Raw genomic sequence first — 25,294 nt, forward strand, 5'->3', positions numbered from 1 at the left:
ACCTCCTGTCCCTCTTTTTGAAATTATATCCCACTATCACTGTACACTCTAAYCATTTACGAACAAGCTCAGTCCTCAAGGGTCATTTACATGTGGCCTAGCAACAGCCATTATAGCATATTTAGATGTGGATTCTGCAGCTGGATCCCATGAATTATGCAATGCTGCAGGCCACCTTCCCTATAACTTCCCCTCAGGTCTGTCTTAGTACAGAATAGTCAGGGTTGCACAACTTATTTGTCTGGATATCAAATAAAATGTATTCCATTCCATTTCCAAATGTCTTACGGGCTTCACATTCCTGTATAGAAGAGAAACAACTTTAACAATGAAGCTGGAAGCAAGTTTGCCACYATGAAAAACATGGAAGTTAGTTTAGGTTTTTCTGGAAGCAAGGAAAAAAGAAGCTGAAACTCTGGATTAGGATATTCCTCATTTTCCCACCCCAGCAAGCATTAGCAACTCCTTTCCACCCACTCTGTCATTTCCTGATGCCTACCACTACTTTCAGAGAGACAATTTAGCTTGATGTTTCTGTTTAAATTCTGACTCTTGATGCTTATCATTCCAAGTATCTTCATGAGGCAACAGAACAACGAAATAGAGGGAGAATTCATCTTTTCCTCAGAGTTGTTTTGCCAAGCCAGTACCTAATCAATGTACTGGTTCCTTTGAAAATTTAAAGTTTGTTTTTGTAGCACCAAATAAGTTTAAAAAATGAAGTATTAAGAATTTGAAATATATAAGCAGGAAATTAAAGAACAATCTTTCTGTAATTTATATGGATTAATAGTAGTATTATAACCAAAAATAAAAGTAAAGGCTATGTGAGGGTAAAAGAAAGTGCTAAGAGGACCTAATTTAGGGTTTTATAAAAAGCAAGAAGTATGGACAGAACTGCATACTATTTAATAAATTGAAATAATAAATAAACATTTTCTATCAGTAGCATTCACCCTTAAAAGTCCTATTATCCTCTAAGAAAATTAGCGAGTTAAGACATTACTGTCTTCTAACAGCAACTTCTAACTCAACTGTTGGGACAATGCCATCATTCTGTTTCAAAAGACAAATGTTGCACCTAAAGAAAAATCTTTCATTAATAGGTGACATCCAATGAACCCAAAAAAAATTTTTTTTAATGTAGCTAGCAATGTAACAGAGAAATTCTACCTCCTSTGTGTTTCACTTTTAAGTAAAACCATGTTTGTTTTCTAATATTCAAGCTTGACAATCCTTCCTAACATATGAGCCATGCGGATGTCAATCCATTTTAAGCTTTTCCCCAGCAAAATCTTCTGCTGAGCAAATCTTGCATTTGGTTACACACTGTCTTGTCAATAAGACTGGAAGAATTTAAAGGGAACATTTAGTACTTCAGGTGTCAATCAAAGTAAGGTTTGAAGACCCTGGGCTTACTTGTGTTCCTGAAACCAAAATCTGACCTTCAGATCCTTTGCTATTTCTGATAATTCAATGAAGAGAGAGAGACACTGGACTTYTGGAATCTAAGGTGAGTTTTCTTAATTTAAAAATCACTCTATCTGTAAAGTGAAATAATTTCATTTGGAATTTAGACTTGATAAACACAGATCCTGTAATGCCACTTTTGGTCAATTTTCAGAGCGGAGTCACACACTCAATTTCTGTCCATGATATTGTATACAACATAATTTTTGCAGCTGCAAAAATTGTATTGTAATCGTCTTTATTTTTGAATTTGCTGTGTCWTTTTTTTTGAACACTTGAATTCCAATGCATAATCAAGTCTCTCATCCTCAGAATACAAAGAAAGATTTTTATGATGCAAAAGCAATGTAAATCAAAATGCAGACAGCATAAGTGCAAGAAGTGTGAACTGTTCCATTTGCCTGTAAAACACATCAATTCAGACATCCAAATGGAACACATTAAATGTTAACACTATTAACCAGTATTAACCACTATTACCAACCAAGTTTACCCTAGACTGATCTGTTTTGGAGCTACCGTTAGATGCAGCCGTGACTGTGCTCAAGATACGCTAAGGACAGAGAATGAGAAACTTGATTTTCCCCAAATTTCAGTCAGTTTCTTTCTTTGCCCAAAAGCTGAAGCCTATGTCTATGCCTGCATCATGGTCATTGCAACACAGTGTTGAGGTACCCAGACAAGCTCTTACTTCTGTCTGCTAGTGAACTTCAGCAATGCTCTGGCAGACATCTCAGCACAGGTGTAATTCTTCCTGCTTCTTAGGAGCCAGAAATGTTAAGAATAAAGCTTATGTCAGGAATAATACAGAAACCAGTGGCTACATGATACATGTATGTTAAAGAATTTATATTATACTCTTCACATTCCAATGATAACTGGAGAAAGATAGAAAGATGAGAATTTTTAACATGAGAGAAGTTTTTAAAATATGACATATAGTTCATCATCTCACCTGGTACAATCTCTGAAAATGAGGGTTTGGGATTTTGCTAGGCTTAAACAGATCCTCAAAACTTTCTCCATCATCATCTTCATAAACCAAATTCATAGAATCAATCAATGAGTCAATTGCAGATAGCTGACCCTCTGAGACAGCAATTATATACAAAAAGAGATTAAATACATTTGCAGATGGATGTGCATCTTGAAACAATTTACAAATGAAGATTCACTTCAGAATGTGAAATTTTAACAAAGGCATTAAATGCCAATGCAGTTACAGACATGCCAACAACAAATACGGATAATGGACACAGTAATAAAATTGTTTTGTTTAAGAACTACAATGTAAAGTTATAGTTTTTTTTTTTTTTTTTTTTTTTAGATCTCAATTATTGCTGCCTTTTTGCTTCCATTTTTCTTCTTTTTCAAATGTTTTTATCTGCAACAGAAGGTTTATAGAACACTTGGAAAATAAAGAGAACAGCTGGTTTTAAAAACTAAGTAATACAACTTTTAAAAGTTATGGTTGTAAAATAACTCAGTTCATGATAGTTGATTATTGCTTTGGTAAGACAGGTTGTTAGAKCTGTTCTCAAACTGCTGGTTATGGGCAAGAAACCAGAATCTGATCTAGAAAAAACCAAACATCCTTTATATATTCTGACCAGCATATGCCCATTCAAAGGATCATCACAYTAAAGAAGGGGCAATGGTCTTCAAACTACATCCATTTATGCTTATCGCTATGAAAAATTCTTGGAGTCAAGCTTGTGTGCCTGTATGTTCTGTGGCTCTCCAAATGAGATAGAAATACAGGACAGCCTTCACCTCTCGATGTTACATTAACAGTAACTGCAAGCAACTGCTGAATCCGCTTTGCATGAATGGAGGTGATGTGTCTATTCTAATTCTAGATAGCTAGCTGTATATTGTAGATCCCATCATAAGCTACAGCGAGTTAGTCTTACAAATGCATTCAAAGAGCAAGGGTTATGAAGGACTAAATCTCAGATCTCTATCAGAGAGACCTTATGAGACTAATAATTACAGAACCCAAGCCAGAATTCATTCAATGAAACCGTTTTAAAAGACTGTCTGCAAATCTGAAATCTGTTCAGTCTGCAACTAAAYTGCTGAAGTTTTCATATCGGCTTTACACTTGATGACATCACCAGAACATATTTGCAAAGGGCTGTTTTTTCTAAGCCAAAATAACCACAAAGCTTSTGTTTTCACTGGAAAGCCAAATATTCTATTTTAGAGTGTCTTAAAGAAAAAGGGGTACATTACTTCATCCAGGTGCCCAGGAAGGGACTCTCTTACCTGTAGGAATATATTTTTTGTTGTTTTTCAAGGAGGAAAACATATACTGTCTTAAGTCTTCCATGTAGGGTAGTTGCACATAGATGAGACACTAAATGAAATGAAGGGAAAAAGAGACATCTATAAAGAAAAAATCAAGACTAAAGTGAAAAATCTAAAGTATTCTAAAAGTGCCTCACCACAACAACATAATATATCCCCCCCMAAAAAATCAGATGATCTAATACTATTTATCAAAATAATCAAACAAAATATTTACAGAGTAACATAGTTTTAAACAAAATAGAACAAAGGACTATTTTAAAATGCAGCAATGGCTAAACTGTTCACGTTTGTACTGGTGGAATATAGATCTCTCAGGTTATCCAATGCATTTTTCTTGGTGTTTTCCTGTGTAAAGTTCCATCCAGCCAAGTTTTAAATATCCCATCCAATGGAGCTCTGGGAGGTTTTAATCACAGCATACTGTGTTTCAAAGTCAAAAGTTGTTTTTTGACATTCCCAGCCTAATTTTTTTCTTTATTCTAATACCTCCTCCAGTTCATATCACCCTAAATAATTCCTTTCCATCCTTTATGTTTATACCCTTCAGAAGTCTGAAGACTGTTATGTCCGCCCCCACCTTAGTCATTGCTTAGCCATGTTATACATATTTAGCTCTCTGAATAGTCTCTTACAAGTAAGATCAGTGGAAACATATGCTGCATAAATTCTGAAATACTGTGTTGCTTTTGGACCTCCCAGAAAATTTAAAAAATTTTATTTCAGATATGATTCTGTTGTGCACTGAACTTTCCTTAAAAAGAAAAGTCTTTTGAAGCCTTTTTTATTAAAAAAAAAAAAAAAAAGAAAGAAAAAAGCTTAAAAGCTCCAGGATAACAAAATGAAATTATTACTATCTTATTGGAATAAAAATTATTATTTAAATCTTTAACATAGAAGATACTAACACAAATATATTGCATTATTTTTCCATATTTTTTTTTCTGTGGAATTTACTTCAAACTATTTATTACCTCCTTGTTCTGAATTGTTATTATTTTGTAGAATCACTCAAAGAAAAAAAAAAAAAAAAGATTTCTTCTGCTATTCTACCACTCTGCATATTCATATGGTTCAACTGCAATCATTTATTAATTCGTATTTGTACAGCATCAGTAAAGGAAGGTCTCTAAAGAATGGTAAGAGTGAAATCTTACCTCATATGCATCCTTAATATATGGAAAGGCTACGCCAATCTGCGGGTTACATCTTCTATCATAAGCATAACGCACTATGGCGACTACTTTCAACTCAACCAATGCATGGATAAGGGCAGAAAAAGCAACTGCAGCACTCTAGGGGAGGGGAAGAAGAAAAGGGRGGCGGGGAAAGAAAGGTCTGTAAAATCATACAAGTTTTCAATAAAGCCTGTTGAAATACACCTTTCACAGTAAATTTGTACTGAGCATGAAGAGGTCTTAGAAATACTGTAAGACAGAGAGAAAGGTGGCAAGTTCGACCATTTGTTTGGATATAACAGAACTCTGCTGTGAAATATTTACTTTTAATACTTAGAATAGACCTCTGAATTATTTTAAATATCATACTGGCACAGCAAACTGCTGTTCTGTGTGAGAATGGATGTAAGTATCAATTTAATTTCTCTATAGCCTTGCACATACATATTTACCAGATTCTCACTATTCATGAGATGTGGTACTCATCTGGAGTCTGATCCAACTCCTTTTGACCTTGATGGGAAATGGATCAAGACTTCTAAGTTGTATTAAAAATACTTCTGTTTTGTTAACACTGAAAGAACCGTCTCGAGCACAGCTACTATTTTTTTTTCTGTTCTATGGCAAAATACCTTCAGTATTAAAACATTTCTTCGCCTTACCTCATCATCTTTTGCTGCAAAGACCTTCAGAACCTGGTTGCCCATGTAGTACTGCCTCCGRATCTACAGATTTAAATGGTCACATGTTAGCTTGATCTAAGCCAAGTGTCATTAATGTAACTGGACCAATTTAATTATGAAACAATCAAGATATTACTCATGTGAAAAAGCTGCAGAATGCAATTCCTGTGCACAGAAGTGCAAGTCTTGCATATTTTTCATGCCTGAATTTATCGTACAATCTAGATATTCAGTCATATTGATGGGAAGGAGCGAGAGACAATGCTAATCGCAGTTGTTACCAGTCTGAGTAACACTGCAGTAATTCAAAGTCAGCCTGGAAAGTCACCTAAATTTTGCCAGCAAAGATGTGCCAAATGGGATGTAACTTTTTTCAGTTAAGAAAGCTATTTCAAGAGCAACCTGAGTATACACAACTGTGCTGGCAAAGGAACACTTCTGTTAGCAAAGTTTATGCTGTCCATAAAAAAAAAAAAAAAAGAAAAAAGAAAAAATGTTCATTAAGGGGCCTTCCTGGAATAGTTGGAGCTAGAGGCTGAGACACACCGAAGAGAAACACAGCAACTGCAAAACACCTGTCATAGAGACTCTGCACATTATTATGAACATTAGTTAGAACATCACAGTAAAAGCAAAACAAATACTGATTTTTCTTTGTTAAAGAAAATCTCTTCACATGACACTCAATAAAGAAACTCCAGGTAGCTTGGAGATAGTGTACATTACGATAACGCTGCTGAAATCGGTGACAACTTACACCAGAGCAGATCTGTTTCATGGATTATAGTATGATTCTTGAACTCAGATTATGATTATTGTAACTGCAATTATTTTTTATTGATGTGTCTTAAAAGAACTCTGGCATTTTTATGTTCAGTATAGTATAAATATCTAGATACATGTTTCACTGTACCTTTTTTTATTTGTTAAAAACAGTTCCTTTATAATAATTTCAAGTATTATTTCTTGATTTACATGGCATTGCTTATAAATTAAAAATCAAAGTTTAAGTGGCCTCTGATCTTCTTTCCTGAGGGATGTGAATAACTGAGAATAATAATATGAGGTGGTTCTACTCCTTCTTTAATTATGTATTTGGAGCTGCTCCAGTTTCTCTAGTTAATAATAAATTATCTTTTCTCCAAGGTTTTTTGTTTTTTTTTTTTTTTTAACAAGAAACAATTTAATATAAAATATACATTTGAATAGTGTTAGGATTATGACTCCAAAACATAAGGAAAGTATGGGTCTGGAAAATTCTAGTTGTAGTGGAAAACTTACAGATACCATTACCTTTACAATATAGTTTTAACCCTGTAAACACACCTGTATAATTTCATTCTATCACGATCTACACAACTACTATTGGACATATTTGTTCACACTCCTACTTATAGGACTGGAGCACACATTATTTAAGATGTAATTTTTATTATGAAATCAAGAGATAGATGACATACATCACAAAAATACCAAAAACAACAATGTTTGCTACACTGCAAAGATTTTACATTGCAAACAATTTGTTAATTCTTTAAGGGATATTTACGCAGATTAAAAGTACTCCTAAATTTATGCAGTTTGAACACATTATCACCATAATATCTGGCAGTGGTGGAAAAAATATCTCTGAAGGCTGCTCACCTACAGGACCGTGATGCCTCTCATCCGTTTTCCTTTCGACTGTTTCTTATTTCAATGAAGGTCAGACTTCAAGTTGAAATAAGAGGCCAGCCTCCAGTGTAACAGCATACAGCACATGATGAAATACATCTTGCAGAATGAGATGAAGACAGTAATACTCAGCTGCAGGCTAGTAAGATGTGGAAAAATTGCAGTATGTCCCACTGAAACCATAGGTTCGGACATACAAAGCAGCTTAACATTTCTAGCAATTACTGGCACTCACATTCCTGTACCTCCTCCTCATATACCCCACTTGAAGAAAGGGTTGTTAGGCCTCTGCATTAGGTTTTCTTAATGTTTAATTCCCAGCTTTCCAGCAGGAAATCACCTTGTATTGGGTTGCTTTTATTAAAATAGTTTTAAAAGTTTCTTTCAAATTCCAGGTAAAAGGGTGCCAAAATTAAAGTGTATGTGYTCAAAAACACTAAGCATCTGTTGAAATATGGCGTTTTTGAATGATTTTGCTTTCATCTACACTCTGAACTTTTTGCTATATTTAATTTTTGTCATAGTAGAAATCAGAAGAAAGCCACTGTTTATATAATAGTCCTTATGGAAATGAGGACGAACGCAATTAGTTCTCAGGCTTTCTTTAATGTTGATGGGTTTCTTCTGCTAGAAGATGAAAAGAGCACACAAACATGGCTGGACGAAGCCCAACAAGGTTTCTGYGCAATCTGAACAAAAGATTGACCATCTTTAGCTGCAAATCTCGTGTCACTATTTGAGTTACTGAGATGAAATGATAGTACATCTGCAGCCACTTTGTGGAGATCTGAGATCAGTGGCTCCATTTTAATCAAGGGGCCAAGAGACATATTTATGAACTTTTCTTCATCACAAGAGTATACAGTATTTATACCTACTAGAATCTGCAAGTAAAAATCATCCCTGATGGCAGATGCCTCATTGCTAACCACTGGAACTCAGTGCAGCGCCAGGATTCTAGTGAAGTTAAACTGAAATCAGTTGTCTGCAACTACCCAGTAAGTTGAGCATGAGTTCAGTTCAGTACCATACCTGACAGGATCTGCTGAATCCCAAAACAGAAAAACATTTTGCCTCAGTTTTGTATTTCATTTGCTCTTCATCTACTTTGGAAAAAGGAACTATATCACTGCCATAGCGAAATCCTGGAGAACAGAAGAGCATCTGGTAAGCATATGGGCCTACAATTCTAACACTGAAATTAGCTCTCTGAATATTTTAACAATGCATGCATGCCCCACAGCTACGCTCTACACACGCTTATCAAATTACTTTCTCTGTTAACAAAAAAACCCACACATCCCATAGACACATTTTGTAACAGTTGCACTCTTCGAACATCATTTTATGCAACAGTTACTCTTGCAGATAGCAGGAAAGAAAATAAGGGAACAGAGCACCTTACCCAAAGGTACATTCACAGATTAAACTTAAGTAAATGGACTACAACACTCCCTGCAAACTAACAGAAAAATCCAACACAAACCTACCACAAATCATGTACAGGAAATGACACCACAAGGGATTCAAAGAACAAAATATGCCAGCAACGTGAGTGAGATACCTCTTCACATACAATGGAAAACTAAAATGCTCTTGTATGCAGAAGTGGTACYGCTGACCTCTTACACATTTCTGTATTTCACTTCCCTTGCCTTACATCACAGGGATACTTTCACAGAATAGGAACTTGATAGTTTCTCAGAGGTATGATCTGTTGCACCTGCTTATTTCCCCACCTCAAGTTACAGTATCTTCCCTGTAACATCACACTTCATTATACTGTTACAGACTAAGGATTATAACACCAGGAGAGAAGCAGAAGTAAGCAGCTCTTTAATTACATTGAGCATCACATCCTTGACAGAAAAATCTTTGGTCTCGTTGGTCAACTTTGAACTGTTCACCACTTCTTTTTACTAGTATCAATCATTCACCAACTGGGGCAGTCAGAACATCAACAGAGAATGGATACAAATGCTCCAAAATATATCTGCTGTCAAAAGGAAATTTTTTTGGCAAAGATTCGAAATTATAAAACATAAACAGACTACTAGTTTTGTTCTGTTTTTTTTTTTCCTATAACATATTGTTAGGACATTTTTATATGCTATTGCAGCAAGACATCTATGATTGATACAATTGAAAGAGGTTTAAAACAGAAAATATATCTTCATATTTTAATCTATTTTATGCATTTGATGGCATTTTCTACACTGTTTTTTGAATAGGCTTTCCCTTCAGCAGAACATTTAACCTTCTTGTGTGGGTTTCAAACAGCAAAAAAGAAATAAAAAGCTTTAGTAGTAAAATGTACCTCTACAACCACAAGGAATTACATAAATTTGCTCAACTCAGTTTTAAAAGAGTAGACTGTATTTCATTCTGCTACTGGGACCTTTATTCTTCTAACAAATTTAATCTACTCAGAGAGAGACTGAAGGTTACAAAGGATTACCTTAACCATACCAAATATTTTGCATAGCACTACTTTAAATCAAACCTCTTACAGAATTAAAACAGTAAAGCTCATTGTTTCTTGAATACTAACACTTCCTTTAATGGTTTCATCTTCCCAATTGCAGACTAGAGTATTTGCTTACCTAGAGAAATAGCAATACTATGAAAGTATTCATGTATCAGTACAACTGAAGAGCTAAAAACAGTAAAGGTAACATCACTAGAGAACTGAGGCAAGGTCCTCTAGAGAATACTGTTTAGGAAGCTATAGAACCTTCAAGTTCCACCTAGCAGTACTACTATTCCTGTTACTGGACAAAGTAAGAATTTTTAAAATGTAAGAGTACAAGCCATTAAGCTTTAGTTTGTCTTCAGGGAGCATACAAAGAAGTCATACCTTGAATAGTGTCATCTTTCTGAACTTCTGTCTCGTCATCATCATTTAAGCAGTAAACCGTTTCTTTTTGCACATCATCTTTTCTGAGGGTTTTAGCATCTACAACTGTCCAAGTTTTTTTCACCTTTTCTTCTGTAAGCTTTATGTCAGGATTTAAAGAAAAACATTTAATATTTCAGTTGGATCCAGAGTGCTTACCGCAACATGCAAAAAAACAAAACAAATAAAACCTTAGACTCAGTGCTGGGTTATTTTAACAAGAATGGACTAATAATCACAGCCCCAAATTTGCATCTCTGACCGCTACCAAAGTGCATTCAGCACATTGTTTCATCTGAATGACAGCTGTCAAACACTCAAACTATGCCATAACAATTGCATACTTGTCTTAGCTATTCATTAAAATCTTGGGCTAGATCACCTGCAAGTTTAGTCACWGGATAACATGCACTTGCTTGTTCTGCATTTTACTTCCCCATCTTATATACTTAAATTTTTGACAAAGCATTAAAACATATATTAGAGATTTGAGAAGACTCCACACTCATTCAGCTTGTTTGCCCAGGCTTTGCATCAAACTTACTACACTATGACATAAAAATATCCTGCTACTGCAGCTTCCCCAAAAGGCAGATAAAGATACAAATTATATTATGGGAGAAATAAAAGAGAAAGAAGGAATAAATACTGGCAACAAGTGACTTCTGCCAGATTACATGGAAAGACAAACCTTTCTTTTCTTATCTACTTAAATGAAATTGATTGTGAACCTAGTAAATGAGAAGGGGAGGAGGGGAAAAACACAACTGTGCAGAAAACAGAGAAGACAACAGACAAGGGCAGGAGATACCACAAGTCTGTTCTAGGTCTAATCTTAACTGTCATATGACCTCAGGCTAATTGCTTGGTTCATATTTTTCATTCTCCCAAGTTCCATTGATTTAGTTTGTAAACACCTTTGGTAAGGGACTCTTACTGTGGCTTTGTACAGACCTAGCAGAATATCCTAATCAAACAAAAAAAAATATTTGTAAGTATAAATAGAAAGCTGGCATCAGAGAGCTCTTCTAGGACTGAGAACTCTACTTTTCAGAAATCAGATACATTTCAACTTCGTAATGCATCTTCTTGAAATCTTGCACTACTGGCTAATAACAAGTCAAATAATCTTTATATCACCAGATCCATCATTACTGTCACACTATTTGGTTGCCTCATAATTATGCAGTTAACTTGGATTTTGCACAATTTGTGTGTTTTAACACAGTTCCTTCCTCCTAGCAGTGTGTGAAAGGCCTATATAAACTATAAGTGAAATGGACTGTACGTAAGCTCTGTCAAATAGTACAAAGTGAACAAGCTGAAAAGAGACATGTTTTTCCAAATCTGAAATAACAATAGATGTTACTTGCAACAAAAGCTGGTAAAACATTTACAGCCATACACATACGCATAATTCCTCCCATGCCTAGAAGTTAAAACATTAAGTCTCACTCAGCTGTGGACATTTCACTGATGCCTAATGGAAAGCTTCACACATGTGCAGCATTCTTAATTAGGCTCGTCAACTTCAATTCCATTAAGTGTCATATTGTGGATAGGAATTATTTCTATTTCTGTACATGATGAATTCTAGTTCTTTAACATATGTGTACAATATGGTAAAGTCAGAGTTGCTGTGGGAACCATAGCTTTAGATGTCCTGACTTCTACACACATAAAATCTCTACTATAATTATTTTGGATGTTGTTTTATCTTTTATTTTCTGAGCTTTAAGGAAAAAAAAAAAAGAAAAAAAAAGAAAGTGCTGCACCTAACTCACTGCCTAGGTTTAATAAACATATGATTTTATTAACTTACAGATTTGTAAGCCACAATCCTTATAGACAAATTAGAACCAATAGTTAACTGGCAAGGCCAAGCCACACTTCTTCTTTCCATTTTCTTAAACATCGAAAGACGCTCCAGGCTCTCTCTAAACAAAGGAATCAAGAAAACTGAAATGAACTCTTTGGTGAACCGTAATAGAATATTGCAGGCAATACACCCTCTCCTGGGAGATGCAGAAGCCCAATTGTTTCAGCTTAGGCTGCATAAAGCATTAGAAAATAAACAGTATGAGTAATCTTGTCATTGTAAGAAAGAAGAAACTGAACAAAAGAGGTGGCACAGTAAATCATTCCCATCTCTAATCTTTATGATGCTGTGACATCAGGGCTTAAAAACAGTATGCTTATTGAGCATTTTGTATTTATCTCTGCTCACAGTTAGGATATGTAGTTGACTGAATAACCCAAATTAGAAAAGGCTTCTCTAAGTGGTGAGATGTTTTCTGCAGTGAAAGTGAAGAAATAAAGAATCTATTCTTAATTAACATTATTCTGTCTGAAAATTAACTTCTGTCATGATTTTTTTTTTAACATGGTACTAATGAACTCATTATTTTCACAGTTGTTAGAATGAAACAAGTTACTTTGAATATTTCTAGTCCAAACAGTACATATGCAACTTTATGAAACAGAAAAACAGGGAATGTTAATATTTTATTTTAAAAACTATTTATACAATTGCACAACTTTAAGCAATGGAGTCTGAAATTAAAAAGTTGAAAAGAAAAATGATTTAACATATTATTGTGAAATCAAACCGGCTTAATCCTTGTACCCCAGAATAGCTTCCAGTTAATACAGAGTACGTTAGCTGTTTTGCTGTAACATTTTATTTGCCCTTTGTCTGCATTGAAATGTTGTCTTTACTGCATGATGAAGCAAAGGTAAAACAGTGCTGACCTCACCACCTTAAATCAAAATAAACAACAAAAAGCACCTCTCTTGATTATAGAGTACTTCTGGCAGAAATTGAGATCAACTCTTGACACATTAGTATGGAATTTAACTTGTTCTTCTAATTTTTAGAGTGCTTATCCAATCTCTTTGGATGAGTTTTTTTTTTTTTTTTTTTTTTTNGCAGCACCATAACAAAAGAAAAAAAAATGTATTAGGATTTTACAAGGGCATAAATTTCTTTTTTTTCTTGAGGAAAGGAAGAAAAGCAAAATCACTTCTTCTAGTAAAAGACATCAATACAGAGTTTTTTTTAACATAATGACAAATATTTTAATAATATTTTTAATAACATTTTGCTTAACATCATGCATTTATTTAAGAACATGTAGCTACACTGTTAGAACTACTGCAACCCATACAGTCAAGAGATGTGAAAATCAGACCCCTAAAAATGTCACACTATCTCAATTTCTTCACTCTATCCTTTGTTTCTTTTATTTGCAGAAGAAAAATGTTCCCTCTTACCAAACTAGATGGAGCCACTAAAAGCAAAACAAATACACCCTTCAACTGATATTTTTAAAAAGTTTCTTCTCCTCTGCTCCCCAATCCCTTCCCCTTAAAAGGTGAACTCAGCAGAAATATCTAACATCTCTTGTCCAAACTTCAGAATATCAACTTCCTTGTTGGCAATACTTCTGAAGGTTCCTCCCACCCTGTACCCTGAAGGCATTATGAAACCCTAAAACAACATGAAAAATTATCACACTTACTTTCCTGGCATGACTCACTTATTTTCATGAGAGTTAAATCTTTTTTTRTTGTTATCTTTCTCTCCTTTATATTATTTTATTTTTTATTACTAGCAGCAATAATGAAAAGATGAAAATAGCGTGTCTGAGTTGGTAAATCATCATGACAGTTTTGCAAGGCTAACTTATTAAAGCTGGATAAGCACCTTAACTGCATCTAAAACCTCACATAGTCTTAAAGAACTCAAACAACTAAGGCTTTAATCTATTAGCCAAATGTCTATTTATCCAAAGATTTTGGATTTCCCCTGAAACCATAGCACAAAAGACAGCTATACAGTAGCAGGAGTCCGTGACAGAAAATACAAAGAAGGGGCCAAACCACATAGCAGCTTCATGCATATGAATTATCTCAAAGGATAACTGGACCTAGAAAGATACTGTTTTTCTGTGTCTTTTTTTCTGTGTTTTTCATTCTCTTGATGCTGTAACAAAGCTTTTCYTTTTTTTAAAAAAAGAAAAAGTTCTGCAGAAAGACTCAGACTGCTCTGTTGGGTAGCATGGAATAAATAGACAGTGATGCTCATATGTTTCTCCATCAGTTCACTCTAATGCTCAGGTAACAGTAACTCACTGCTGAGATAAAGCAGATCAGTCTGACAGAATGAGGGAAGGAAATTCCACAAATAAAATGATGAATAACAATACGCAAACCTACAGGTATCAACTCTCACCTAATGACCTTGCACAACTAAAAATTACATGCAACAATCACATTACAGCTACAAACTAACAACCTTCCTGAAAATATATTGTCTAAAAGCTCACTTCATAATTATAGACCAGAACTACGATAGTGAAATCAGACTTCTGTAAGAGATGATTTACTTTGAAGTACATACGCAGTTTTCTTGTTTCTCAACTGATATATCTGTGTGGAAGAGTCTCGTATATATCATTAGCAACAGTTTTCCAGAGACAAACATATTTTTATTGTTTCACTGGGGAAATATAAAGTGTAAAAAATCTTTCAATTCTCCCATTAGGAATACGGCTAAAATGGTGTACTGTTTGGCATAATGACACAGTAGTCTGTGATTAAAGAGCAGGATTCAAGAAACAACATCAATCGAAATGTCTGTAGGAGTCTGATAAACCAGTGAGCTACCAGAAGTCTGAAACCAAGAAACAAAGGCTATCATTAAATGCAAATGTTCTACCTGCACTGTATCACTTATTCCAACTCTTTCAAAAACACACTTTCAAAATCTCACTTAGAGAAACATTCCCTCAAAAACGCTCCAACACTTAAGACATAAGGAAAATTCATTTTTTCTTTAAATAGATAGACAAGTAAGAGAAAATTCATTTCCCACCAAAATCCCTAAGCTTTTCTACCTATTCTAAAGCTACTGAAGAAGCTATTTGAAAGGTACTGAATATACAATAAGTGATAAAATTACTGACTTCAGTGAAACTGAAAGCCAAGTGACTGACTAAATTTAATCATTTGCAGGAAGAAAGCAGAAAGTAAATTTACAGTGTGATAAAGAATATTAGCCAACCTTACCTGAAAGTGTAAATTTCTTCCAGCCCTCCTTCTTCATCCAAAGTATGCATCAATTTCTTTACCACTTGGATACTTTCCTTCTGATGCTCAGTTATCCTTTTTATTGCAAAAGAGTTTCTGTGCACATGAGAATGTGCACTGGCAGTTGTATCTCCACCTCCATCATCAGCATCCACTGGAAATGGCAGGCTAAGATCACAAGCAGCAGCAGTTAGTTTATTTCTTAACTAAAATAACCAACTTAAAATAAAAGTAAAAACTGTATCAGGAGTTACTCTTTATACATCTAGCTGCAGTCAGATGTATATACAGCTGTATAGCTTGCAAAACACATGAAGTAATCCTTCAGGTCTACGTAGTGCTAGTAACATCTTGGCTGGTACATTGCACAAGTTCTGAGTATCACACTTCAGTAAAAATGCGCACCTTCTGAAAGGGCTTAGGAAGGAAAGACAATGCTGATTAGAGAACAAGACCTGCAAAGAAAGATTGAACAAAAAGTCTGCAGAGAAAGGAGAGGGTAGGACAGAGATGTGAGAGTCACTAACTACAAAAAAAACTGTTGTGGAAAGGAAGGGAACAATCTGTTCTTCATTTTAAGTCTGTGCTCAAATTACATCATGAAGAGTCAGGTGAGACATTCAAAGAACTGATAAAGCCAGTTCAAACTATAATCTCCGGAACAGACTGCGAGAGGAGGTAGAAGAGTATCCATCATTGGTAATGTTTTATAAGATGATTATACAAACACTGTTTAGAAGTGACATACATAGAAACAACATGGGTTGAGGCAGAGGACTAGTTCAGATGACCTGTTAAAGGCCTTTCCAGGCCTGTGATTCTAGGTCAGCTCTAAATGCCAGCAAACAAGTCTTTCTCTGCAGTGGGGCTATTAGATATTTCTGGAATAAATATTACTCTTTATGAGATTTTAATAAGCTTGCAACACCAGGTGAATTTCTGTCTGAAAATGACATTTTCCTGCATTTTAAGAATCAGAATAAAAAATTTAACCAGGGTTTGTAGATAACGTGATTTTGCTGCTCCTCAAATGATAACATTGAGTKAACTAAGTACAATAACCAAAGAGACAGATGCATACAACACTCTATTCTGCTTCCCTGACAATGCCTGCAGATTTTCAACTCTTGTCTGATCCAGTTCTGAATGAACCACACAATATCTTTTACCACATTTCAAAGTAAAAGAATTCTAATATTGTACTATGTTGTCAAAAAAGCAACCTACAATTCATCTAGCTTACTTTCACCTTATTGGTCCTTATTAAGTTTTATCCATGGAACAACATATAGGAAGTAGAGATAGTAATGAGCACAACATAATATCACATATAGCAGTATCAGAGATGAAACTCCTGCAAAGTGTTTGGTCTCTTTTAGGAAGTAACATTGACAGGTAAGAAAACTGTACTTTAAAGCCACTACAGGAACAAAAAGCTTCAAACTCTAGAATTCATAAAAGTTAATTACTTTCATTATACACTGCTTAGAAACTACTGTGATGGGAACTGTGTAATAACCGAAGCCACACAGTGCTCAGCATGTGTTCCACACTTGGCAACAGGGAGGAAGACCAACTATCCGTCACAAGTTACAATCTAATCAACGACCAGGGTATGAGAGATGGAAAAACAGGTTATAAAGAAAGAATATGATTTAGCAAGAAATTACTTTTAACCAGCATCCGAARAACTGTCTATTTGCACAGGTATTTCTCAAAGCACCATTTGTTTATGGAGACTGGGAGATGGGGTGTAAATCTGTAGTTGACACTATAACAACATTTCCCAAGTGCTCATATTAACTATGGAGATTTTCCTTTGCTGTGTTATAGGCAAAGAAAATGAAAAGATGTATCAGAAGTCTCACGGGATAACTAAATGTGCAATGTGAACTTGTGATGATAGCATCTGTGCTAGTCAGCACAACAAACCTGTGTGGAGACAAGGCAGCAGGGGCTTTAAGCTGCACTAGCTATCAGAGCAGGTAACAGGTCTCAAACACATGTACTCTAGTTGACAGCACGCACTCATGGTGTTGTGCTTCTGTGGTGTTCATGGTGTTGTGCTTCTACTGTCAATGTTATCAACAAACTGAAGTAAACTAGAAGAGACATGCCAATGCACGTTTCAAGCACGCCTTCTTTTTGCTGTGTAGACAGCTATAAACTGTAAGCTTAACTAGAGAAAAAAAACATTATTTTAATGTATATTTGTATGTTACTTAAACAAGAAGACTTAGTTCCTAACTCAAACTCACACGCATTAGGTAAACCACGTAATACCATACCATAAGACCACCATATATACATATAACTACTTAGAATAATTATATTACATACAGTTAAACCTCTATAGAAATAACACACCAACCACATAATGGACCCAGGTCCATTAAGATGGCTATTAAAAAAAACAATAATAATTTCCCTTTGAAAATGGCAGCATTTAACAACCACTTCCATACTTACAAAAATTGAAGCAAAATTCCTGTTTTCTTCAAGTTAGCAATGATGATTTCCAGCTGATCCTCACTGACAGGACTGCTAAGGTCTGTAAACAGTTCAATGTGTCTCCTCTCACACTTCTTTCCTCTTAAAATACCAAAAGAACATTTTATATATGTGTGTGTGTGTGTGTGTGTGTGTGTGCGTGCACATATACATACCTATATCTCAAAAATATTTTCTAGAAGGCTTTTTCCTTTAATTCCTTACTCTCAAAAAATGAAGCTCAAAGTAACATACTTGTAACAAAGAAAAACAAAAGAGGAGATGCCATTCTAAATATGATTGAAATAAATCTATTTGGTAGAAGGTGCTCTTTCTACTACTGCTAATACTGCTTAGGATAAATAAACTTACTTTATACAGTTCCCTCCACATACACCTCTCCTCCAAAACCGGGCAATGTAGTCCTGTAATTGTATAAATTAACTACATCAAAGCAAGTGACACTCTATTTTCCCCAATGTAGATCTGATACCACTGAAATACATTAGGTTGCTTATGCATTATATTGAATGTTTTCTTTCCAGCTGTAAACTTGCCCTTTTTAAAATGTCAAACGTATTTTAAATAGGTGTTGCTAGGGATTTTCCATTCTAGTAAGCTAGTTCAGTAGAATCATTCGATAAGAAGGACAGTAAAGCTTACTTAACATGCTGAGTTCTCTCTCATAAATACATGTTAACGATAATGTTCCAACTTGATACAAAGATTTCATCCATGGATATCTTCAAAAGTTAATTTTTCTTTTGCCTCTAATCAAACCTAAACTTATTAATCAGAAACACCTACTGTAAAATCAGTTTAGAATACAACAATATTAGAAAATCCTGCCAGCTTCAGAACAAAAGGGAGTATCAAGCATAAGCGTGACCTTCTTGAATTTTTTCCTCAACAAAATTATCTCAGCTGAAGGTAAACTCCGTATCAAACGGTTTGGTGCATAAAAGCAACTTTCCACAAGGTAATAAAGGTAATTACTTTACAAGTATTTAAGATTACACTGTTATAAATCCAGCAATTGTAACTCACAACTCAGTTTTAGTAGTTAAACTGGTATAATTTCCCATTCAGATTAACTTTTAATCATAAAAATACAAACTTGCATCAATGAGTCCTGTCCTCTGTAATCACAATTAGATCATATAATCCTTTCCAAGAGTGCGTAATCTTCATTCTAAGAATAATTAAGCTTCTCTCCCTTGTTTTGCACTCCTATTGGAGCAACAGTCCACTAATTGTCAGAAACCATCATTTTTTACACCCTTTAAGTATATTCAAGACAACTTATAATGCTTGTTTTTGTGCCAAAATTATCCTTCAGCTTGAACAGTTTTTTTCCTACTACACATTTATCCCCCCCATCCTATATATTTACATATAACCACCTATCTCCAGCAGCCTTTATTTTGCTAAGCTGGAAAAAAAAATCAGTATTTCTAGGTTTTTAATTTGTAAGACAAACTATTACTCTCATAAATTTAGTAACTCTTTTTGACACCTGTTAATATCAATTAATGTTTCTTGAGAACAGAAAAAAAATAGTATCACATTTCTTGTTAAGTGATGCCTTGTATAATGGCATTAATATTCTCACGTATCTACTGCAAACCCCTCAGTTGGATCAGAAAGCTCTTAAACTCCCTGGGGAAGCTAGACTGCTCCTGTGGACGCTTCAGAGACAGAATGCTGTAGTGCTTTTTTTTTTTTTTTTTAAGCATCTTCCATATTTACACAATACTGCAGTACTGACAAGAAGTCAGATCAGCTCTGACACTTGAATTCAGAATTCTGTAAAAGACCATAGCTTACATACTTACATTGTTTCCTTCTGAAGCAAGTCCATGCACACAATTATTGCATCCAGAACTGAGTACATTAAAGAAAAATCTCCCTTAAAACATGGATCACATCACAAAGGGACACAATCTTCTGTTTTCACACCCCCAGACATAGGCATACATGTATTTAGATTTAAAAAATAATTAATTTTTGGACAGAATATTCTTTAAGTATCTGCTGTGCTAGAAGTCCCTACATAATTTGCTTGTCTTAGGATCTTTTCCCCATTTATTTGGTGGAAAAGCAAAAACACTGTTTCAGAGCCCAATCCTTTAACTGTACATGACAGGCTTGAGGAAGCTGAAGCCCATTGAAAGAATAATCTAATATTTACAGCTACAATCTTGTTTGATAGCCACAAACAAAATCTACTTCTGTTTTCAATACAGAATGTAATTTGTTCATGTTAATTTCCCTTTAAAATATCTGCATCTGAAATCTCTTGATAATTGCTTTTTCAGAATAATTTTCAATGTAAACACATTTTTATCATTGTGCTCAAACTTGTTCACTCATCAAAGAATATGACTTTACTTCTGGTAAGACACAATTGACTGGCTGTAGGCTGCTCTGAAACAGCTCTCTCTGACAGCCTGGACAGAACACACAATTAATTTCTTTTTAAAAAGAAGTTGATTTCTTCCCAGAAAGAGGGAAGACAACAAGGTAAACCAGAACATTTTTTAAGTGAAACATACAAAGGAACACTCTTCAGATAGCAATATGAGATGAAGAGTTTTAAAATAAGGCTAACAACAGAATAAACAATTCAAATTAATAAGTGATACTTGATGATGTTAGAAATACTTCACAGTGAAACCAATCTGATAAGCCTCAAGTGTATTCTACTTTGTCTGGTTTCTAATACTTCTGCTGACATGAGATGTATTCTGTAAATAATACTTTTATTTAATGAAAAAGCATGCACTAAGTTTTGCAACACTATATTTAACACACACTTTATTTGAGGCCTACAGTTGTATTATTGCTATCTTTTTTCTCATTAATAGAACACTTCATAAGAGCAACAATTCCCTGAGGCCAGGACTCCATCTGCTACCTTAAAAGAATGTCAAAGAGCAGCTAATCTGGTTTTGAACCAATTTACAACACCAAATTAGCTGAACTTTGATTGCAATTACAACTTTAGTGGCGATTCTAGGCCYATTTCACAACAGTACTTCATGTCTTCTACGGAGTTGAATCAGTTTAAGAGTACTTAAGAGTTTAAGAGTTTAACAAAAAGGATACAGTCTGCTTGCTCAGAGCCTGSTTGAATCACATTTTGAATATCCTCCAGCAAATCAAAATCTGGTAGCATCAGTGATCTATATACAGTAATGTTTTGATACTGATCCCCACTAGCAAGGTCATTCTTGGTACCATCTGTGCCAAACAAAACTACAGCAACTTCGTCTCTACTCTCAGCAAAAACCTGGAAAAAAAAGGAAAATACATAGCAAGTATAAAAACACAGGCAGATTCATACATACCTGTTTAGTAGACAGCAAGCTGAACCAATTTTGCAATGGAGGGTGAGTTACAATGGATTTACTTATTCAGTGCATCACAAATACAATCCTACTAAAATGTAATCATATATAGAGTTCATTGTTTTAGATATAATTAAATGGACTGACATGAGGATATCTGGGATACAATAAATAAAACTGGCTGATTTATTCCTCCAAATGAGTCTTCACTGCAGTCAATCTTGAGAATGCTGAAAAGTTTTTTTATTATTATTATTACTTTTTTCCCCCTAAAAACCTCTTCTGGAAATGAGGAAAAATACTTCACAGATGTAATATTTCCTTTCCATTTTTAAGGATTTTTTAATCACAAGTACCTGTCGCTGCAAAAATTTTGTCATAACCTTCTTGGCTTGTTCAAATGGAGACTCCTCACCAGGAGCAGCATTGTTCATTGAAAAGCCCACATCCAGACACAGCACTATGGCTGCCTAGAAAGGAGACACAATATTGAACAAGAACGTAAAAGGACAAATAGAAGCATAATTACCTAAAGGAGTTGGTTCAAGTCTCTGGTATATTCCAGATATCTCAGTGGAAAACACAAGAAATTCTGTTACACAATAAGTCTTCAAGAGGGGCTTTTTCTATTCAAACAGCAGTTACCCTGTGAAAACCTAATGCATCTAATGGTTCTACACTAGAAAATAAAACACAAATGCTTCAATTGACAATTACAAACTCAACACAAGGCAAAAGATGGAGATGCTACCTGCTCCTTAAGCTATGTAGCTACATGCCCCACATGGTTCCTCATAAGAGCTGTAGAGGTTCTCAGATATCATCATGCTGATCTGCTTTTGGCCACTGTTTAGTCTAATTCAAGAACGTAAGACTCGCTGTAGTACTACAGCTTCCAGTGGTAGAGTCAAAATAATCACTGCTAGTAATGGTGCCTCTACAGTGAGTCCCAGCATCTGTAGAATGACCTATGCTCTTAATGAGCTGGAGTATGAAATCCAATTTTAATTTAGGGGGCTTAAGTCCCACAAGCTACCATAAGAACTTGTATTTCTGATCATTGCTTTAACTGATCTATATCCAACAACGCCTAAGTCTTTCCCTGGAGTGATTTACGAGCCAGCACGTGAATTAATAATAAAAAAAAACCAAATTGTTTCTTCTGTTTTCTCTTATTCAGCATTTATTAATGATGAGTATTATCTGCAGTATATTCCCTATTCAACTAGCTTCTATAGCCTCTATTTTTTTTTCCATAGAGTTTGCTTATCTTGGTTAACCTCAATAATCGCATCATCCAGCTGAATGAAGCCGGAAGGCAAAGTCTTGCCTTGTAACAGCAAGGACAGTGACAAAAAGCCAGTTCACATTTGTAGTCACTGACTAAACCAATTTTTAAAATATACATCTTTTCCTGTAGACAGCAAGTAACTTAAATTACACTGCCCCCCCCCCAAAAAAAAAAAAGGTTTTGCTGGAATAGAGGAAAGTTAGGTATTTTTTTCGCTTGGAGCCAGTCACTTTGTTTTAAAATACAAAATATACCCAATTGTCTAAAAATGAAGCTGCCAGAATGACAGAGGCATTAAAACAGAAGACTAAAAGAGTTTTATAGTCTGCTTTTCTGATGACCTGATATATTTGACTCCGCCACATTTCTTTTCCGGAATGCAGTAAAAATTAACTTTTTTTACAGCATTCCAAGATCCTCAACTGGAAATCAAAATCTTTTGCTCTTCCTTTTGAATAATATTGCAAAACTATTTCAAGTAGCACAAGTTTACTAAAAACCAATAGAAATAAAGGAAATAAAGATACTAATTTATAGTTACAGGAACAAACTTAATGGCAGAGTAGTACAGTATTTTACTGTCTGATGTCTTATTTGTTAGATAATGGAATGAGGAATGCACAAACAGTGCCTGGTCCCTGTATACTTTCAGGTGCTGCACATTAACTATTACTCAATAAACTTGAGTACAAGAAGTACCTTGCAAAAATTTTACAGAAAAGTTATATGACAGTATGTCCTGATAGTGTTCCCAAGATCTACACTTTCTAGAGCAGCTCCTGAACCATCACAACTGTTTAATGAGATAAATCCCTCTATTGAAAATTTCCAGGTAGGATGAGAGTATCTTCACCAAACCCTGCCAAATTCTTTTAGGAAGTCTCATTCAGGCTGCCTAATGTGAACATTTTCTCCTTTTATTTTTGCAGACTTCTGAGAAGGTCAGGTAAGAGAGATGAAATCATCATTTTCCACCAGCGACTTTTTATAAAAAGGTTATACAAAAAAAATTAAGACCACATTTCCATGAATTCAGTACCTGCAAAAAAACAAACAAACAAAACCCCACATACAGTTGGCACATAAAATAAATACGAGTAAAGAGAAACTGCCTGTTTTGCCTTTTCACTCTGTGTACTTGTCAGCACCTACCATAGTCAGTAATGCTCCCCGTTTCACGCAGTTACATGATGGTGAGGCAGATCCATACAGAATCTCACAAACATGCTTTGCTCCAGGGCTTACATAAAGGTGCTTATCAGCACACACCACAACAATGTACATCTTAAAGACAGCAAAGGGATGAACACAAAGAAAAAATAAAATTTGGTCTAACGCATTTTGTGTGTGCYTTCAAATAATTCCAAGCACAATTTTAAATCTCTGTAACCAAAAAACTGATTGTTTTCTCCCCAAATAAATAGTTTTTTTTTTTTTTAATATCAACTAAATAGGAATTGTTTACCCAGGATGGATGTTTAATGCTCTATATCAGCAGTTGCCAAACTATTTTCTCATCTTCCTCCTCTTTCCAGAATACATTGTGCACCACTCCTATCATTTTAATAGCGGTAAGTTTAACTGCCTTCCTCCACATACATAGCATATCCACGCCCAGAAAAGGACAGTGGGAGGGGAGAGAAAAGGGCTGTGTAAAAGAACTCAACAAGACATCTTTCACTCTCAGCACTTTGCTCCTCATTTACCCTTCACTGGTGGATTGCCTTGGAGCCAGGAATTCATGTCTCTGAAGCAGCCAGGTCTGCACAGAGGCTTACAGTGGAACAGGGCTGGAAACTATGGCTGCGCAAGGTTGTCACAAGAGCCTTGTTACTGCTCACCTGCCAGCCTGAGGAAGGGCAGCGACAAGGTTCTCCAAAAGACTCAGTAACTGCAGTGCCTCCTCTGCTTGTAACTACCCTGCCTCGGCACACGCAATGTTTGGTAGCTGATTTAATCCTACTGCCCAAAAGGGATAAAACGCTCTTTACAGTTAGCAAGATGTGCACAAAGAAACAGCAGATGCAGGAGTGAAGAGTTACTGTTTTGCTTTAAAGAAAATTATCAAGTGTCAATTACTAATGCTCTCTTGAAAGGCAGCAAACCCTGTTCTGTGCCCATTCAGCTACACAGAAGACTGGGCAGGGTTCTTGGTCACCGTTTTCTATCATCTTTGTCTACACATCTGCTCATCTGTTATCAGCCTCTGTCTTTCCCATTTTTGAGCATTCACTACTGCCATTTCCAGGTGCAGTACACTAAGCCACGTTTATAAGACACTCTGGACGTGTGACTATAGGACAACACTGTTGCACCTGAACTAACATTAGCCTATTTTGTTCAAGTACTGATAAGGGCGCTGCCTAAAAGAGCCTGCCTTATCGCCAACCTCTCTCAGTGCTGAGAGTTACTTTACAATAAAGCTAACTGGGACAGAAGWACAACTGCATTTTAGTCTGCAGCAACAACCCAGTGTTGAGCAGGCATTAAACTGCTCTATACCAGAAGAGGCCTTAATATAACTTTTGCCAGCAGGACTCCTTAAACATACCAAATTATAAAGCAAAATTATTTCTACCATGATTTTGGCAACAGCAATACCCGCACTGCAGCCAAAAGCGCGCATAAAATAGAAAAACTTAAGTCACACTGAATTTCCTAGCTTTGTCCCAGCAGGCAACTCAGAGATCAGGACAGGGAACTACTCAGTTTCCTCGATGGGTTTTGCGGCCCTGGTTACTGTGCGGCTCGTTCCTGAACGCCCCGTTTGCCGGGGTGTTTCCAGCCAAGCTGTGACCCCACGCCGACCGCAGTACAAACCAGCGGCGGTAAAACATCCCCCGCGCGGCGGCACGCACTCG

At 35.5% G+C, this 25,294-nt stretch overlaps 1 protein-coding gene across 3 annotated transcripts in view; it reads right to left on the reverse strand.

Annotated features, from left to right (window-relative positions):
- The window catches only part of XRCC5 (X-ray repair cross complementing 5), a 51,295-nt gene extending 26,030 nt beyond the window's left edge, over positions 1-25,265 (reverse strand). For 2 of the 3 annotated variants that reach the window (XM_085310975.1, XM_085310974.1), the window contains exons 1-14: positions 25,012-25,265; positions 23,586-23,717; positions 21,499-21,612; positions 20,901-21,084; positions 19,628-19,676; positions 17,772-17,894; positions 15,282-15,470; positions 12,034-12,148; positions 10,173-10,311; positions 8,348-8,460; positions 5,621-5,683; positions 4,938-5,075; positions 3,739-3,829; positions 2,426-2,559 (exon numbers count right to left, since the gene is read on the reverse strand). In XM_085310975.1, the coding sequence (XP_085167101.1) occupies positions 2,426-2,559; positions 3,739-3,829; positions 4,938-5,075; positions 5,621-5,683; positions 8,348-8,460; positions 10,173-10,311; positions 12,034-12,148; positions 15,282-15,470; positions 17,772-17,894; positions 19,628-19,676; positions 20,901-21,084; positions 21,499-21,612; positions 23,586-23,717; positions 25,012-25,059 (1,632 nt within the window). In that variant the 5' untranslated portion in view covers positions 25,060-25,265. Of the gene's footprint in view, positions 1-2,425; positions 2,560-3,738; positions 3,830-4,937; positions 5,076-5,620; positions 5,684-8,347; positions 8,461-10,172; positions 10,312-12,033; positions 12,149-15,281; positions 15,471-17,771; positions 17,895-19,627; positions 19,677-20,900; positions 21,085-21,498; positions 21,613-23,585; positions 23,718-24,139; positions 24,269-25,011 lie in introns of those variants that run through there. The other variant, XM_085310976.1, reaches the window with a different exon arrangement.
- Positions 25,266-25,294: the final 29 nt, after the last annotated feature.

The sequence above is a fragment of the Rhea americana genome, unplaced genomic scaffold, assembly GCF_003343005.1.
Source record: "Rhea americana isolate MKP2758 unplaced genomic scaffold, rheAme1 scaffold_33, whole genome shotgun sequence".
Taxonomy (NCBI): Eukaryota; Metazoa; Chordata; class Aves; order Rheiformes; family Rheidae; genus Rhea; species Rhea americana.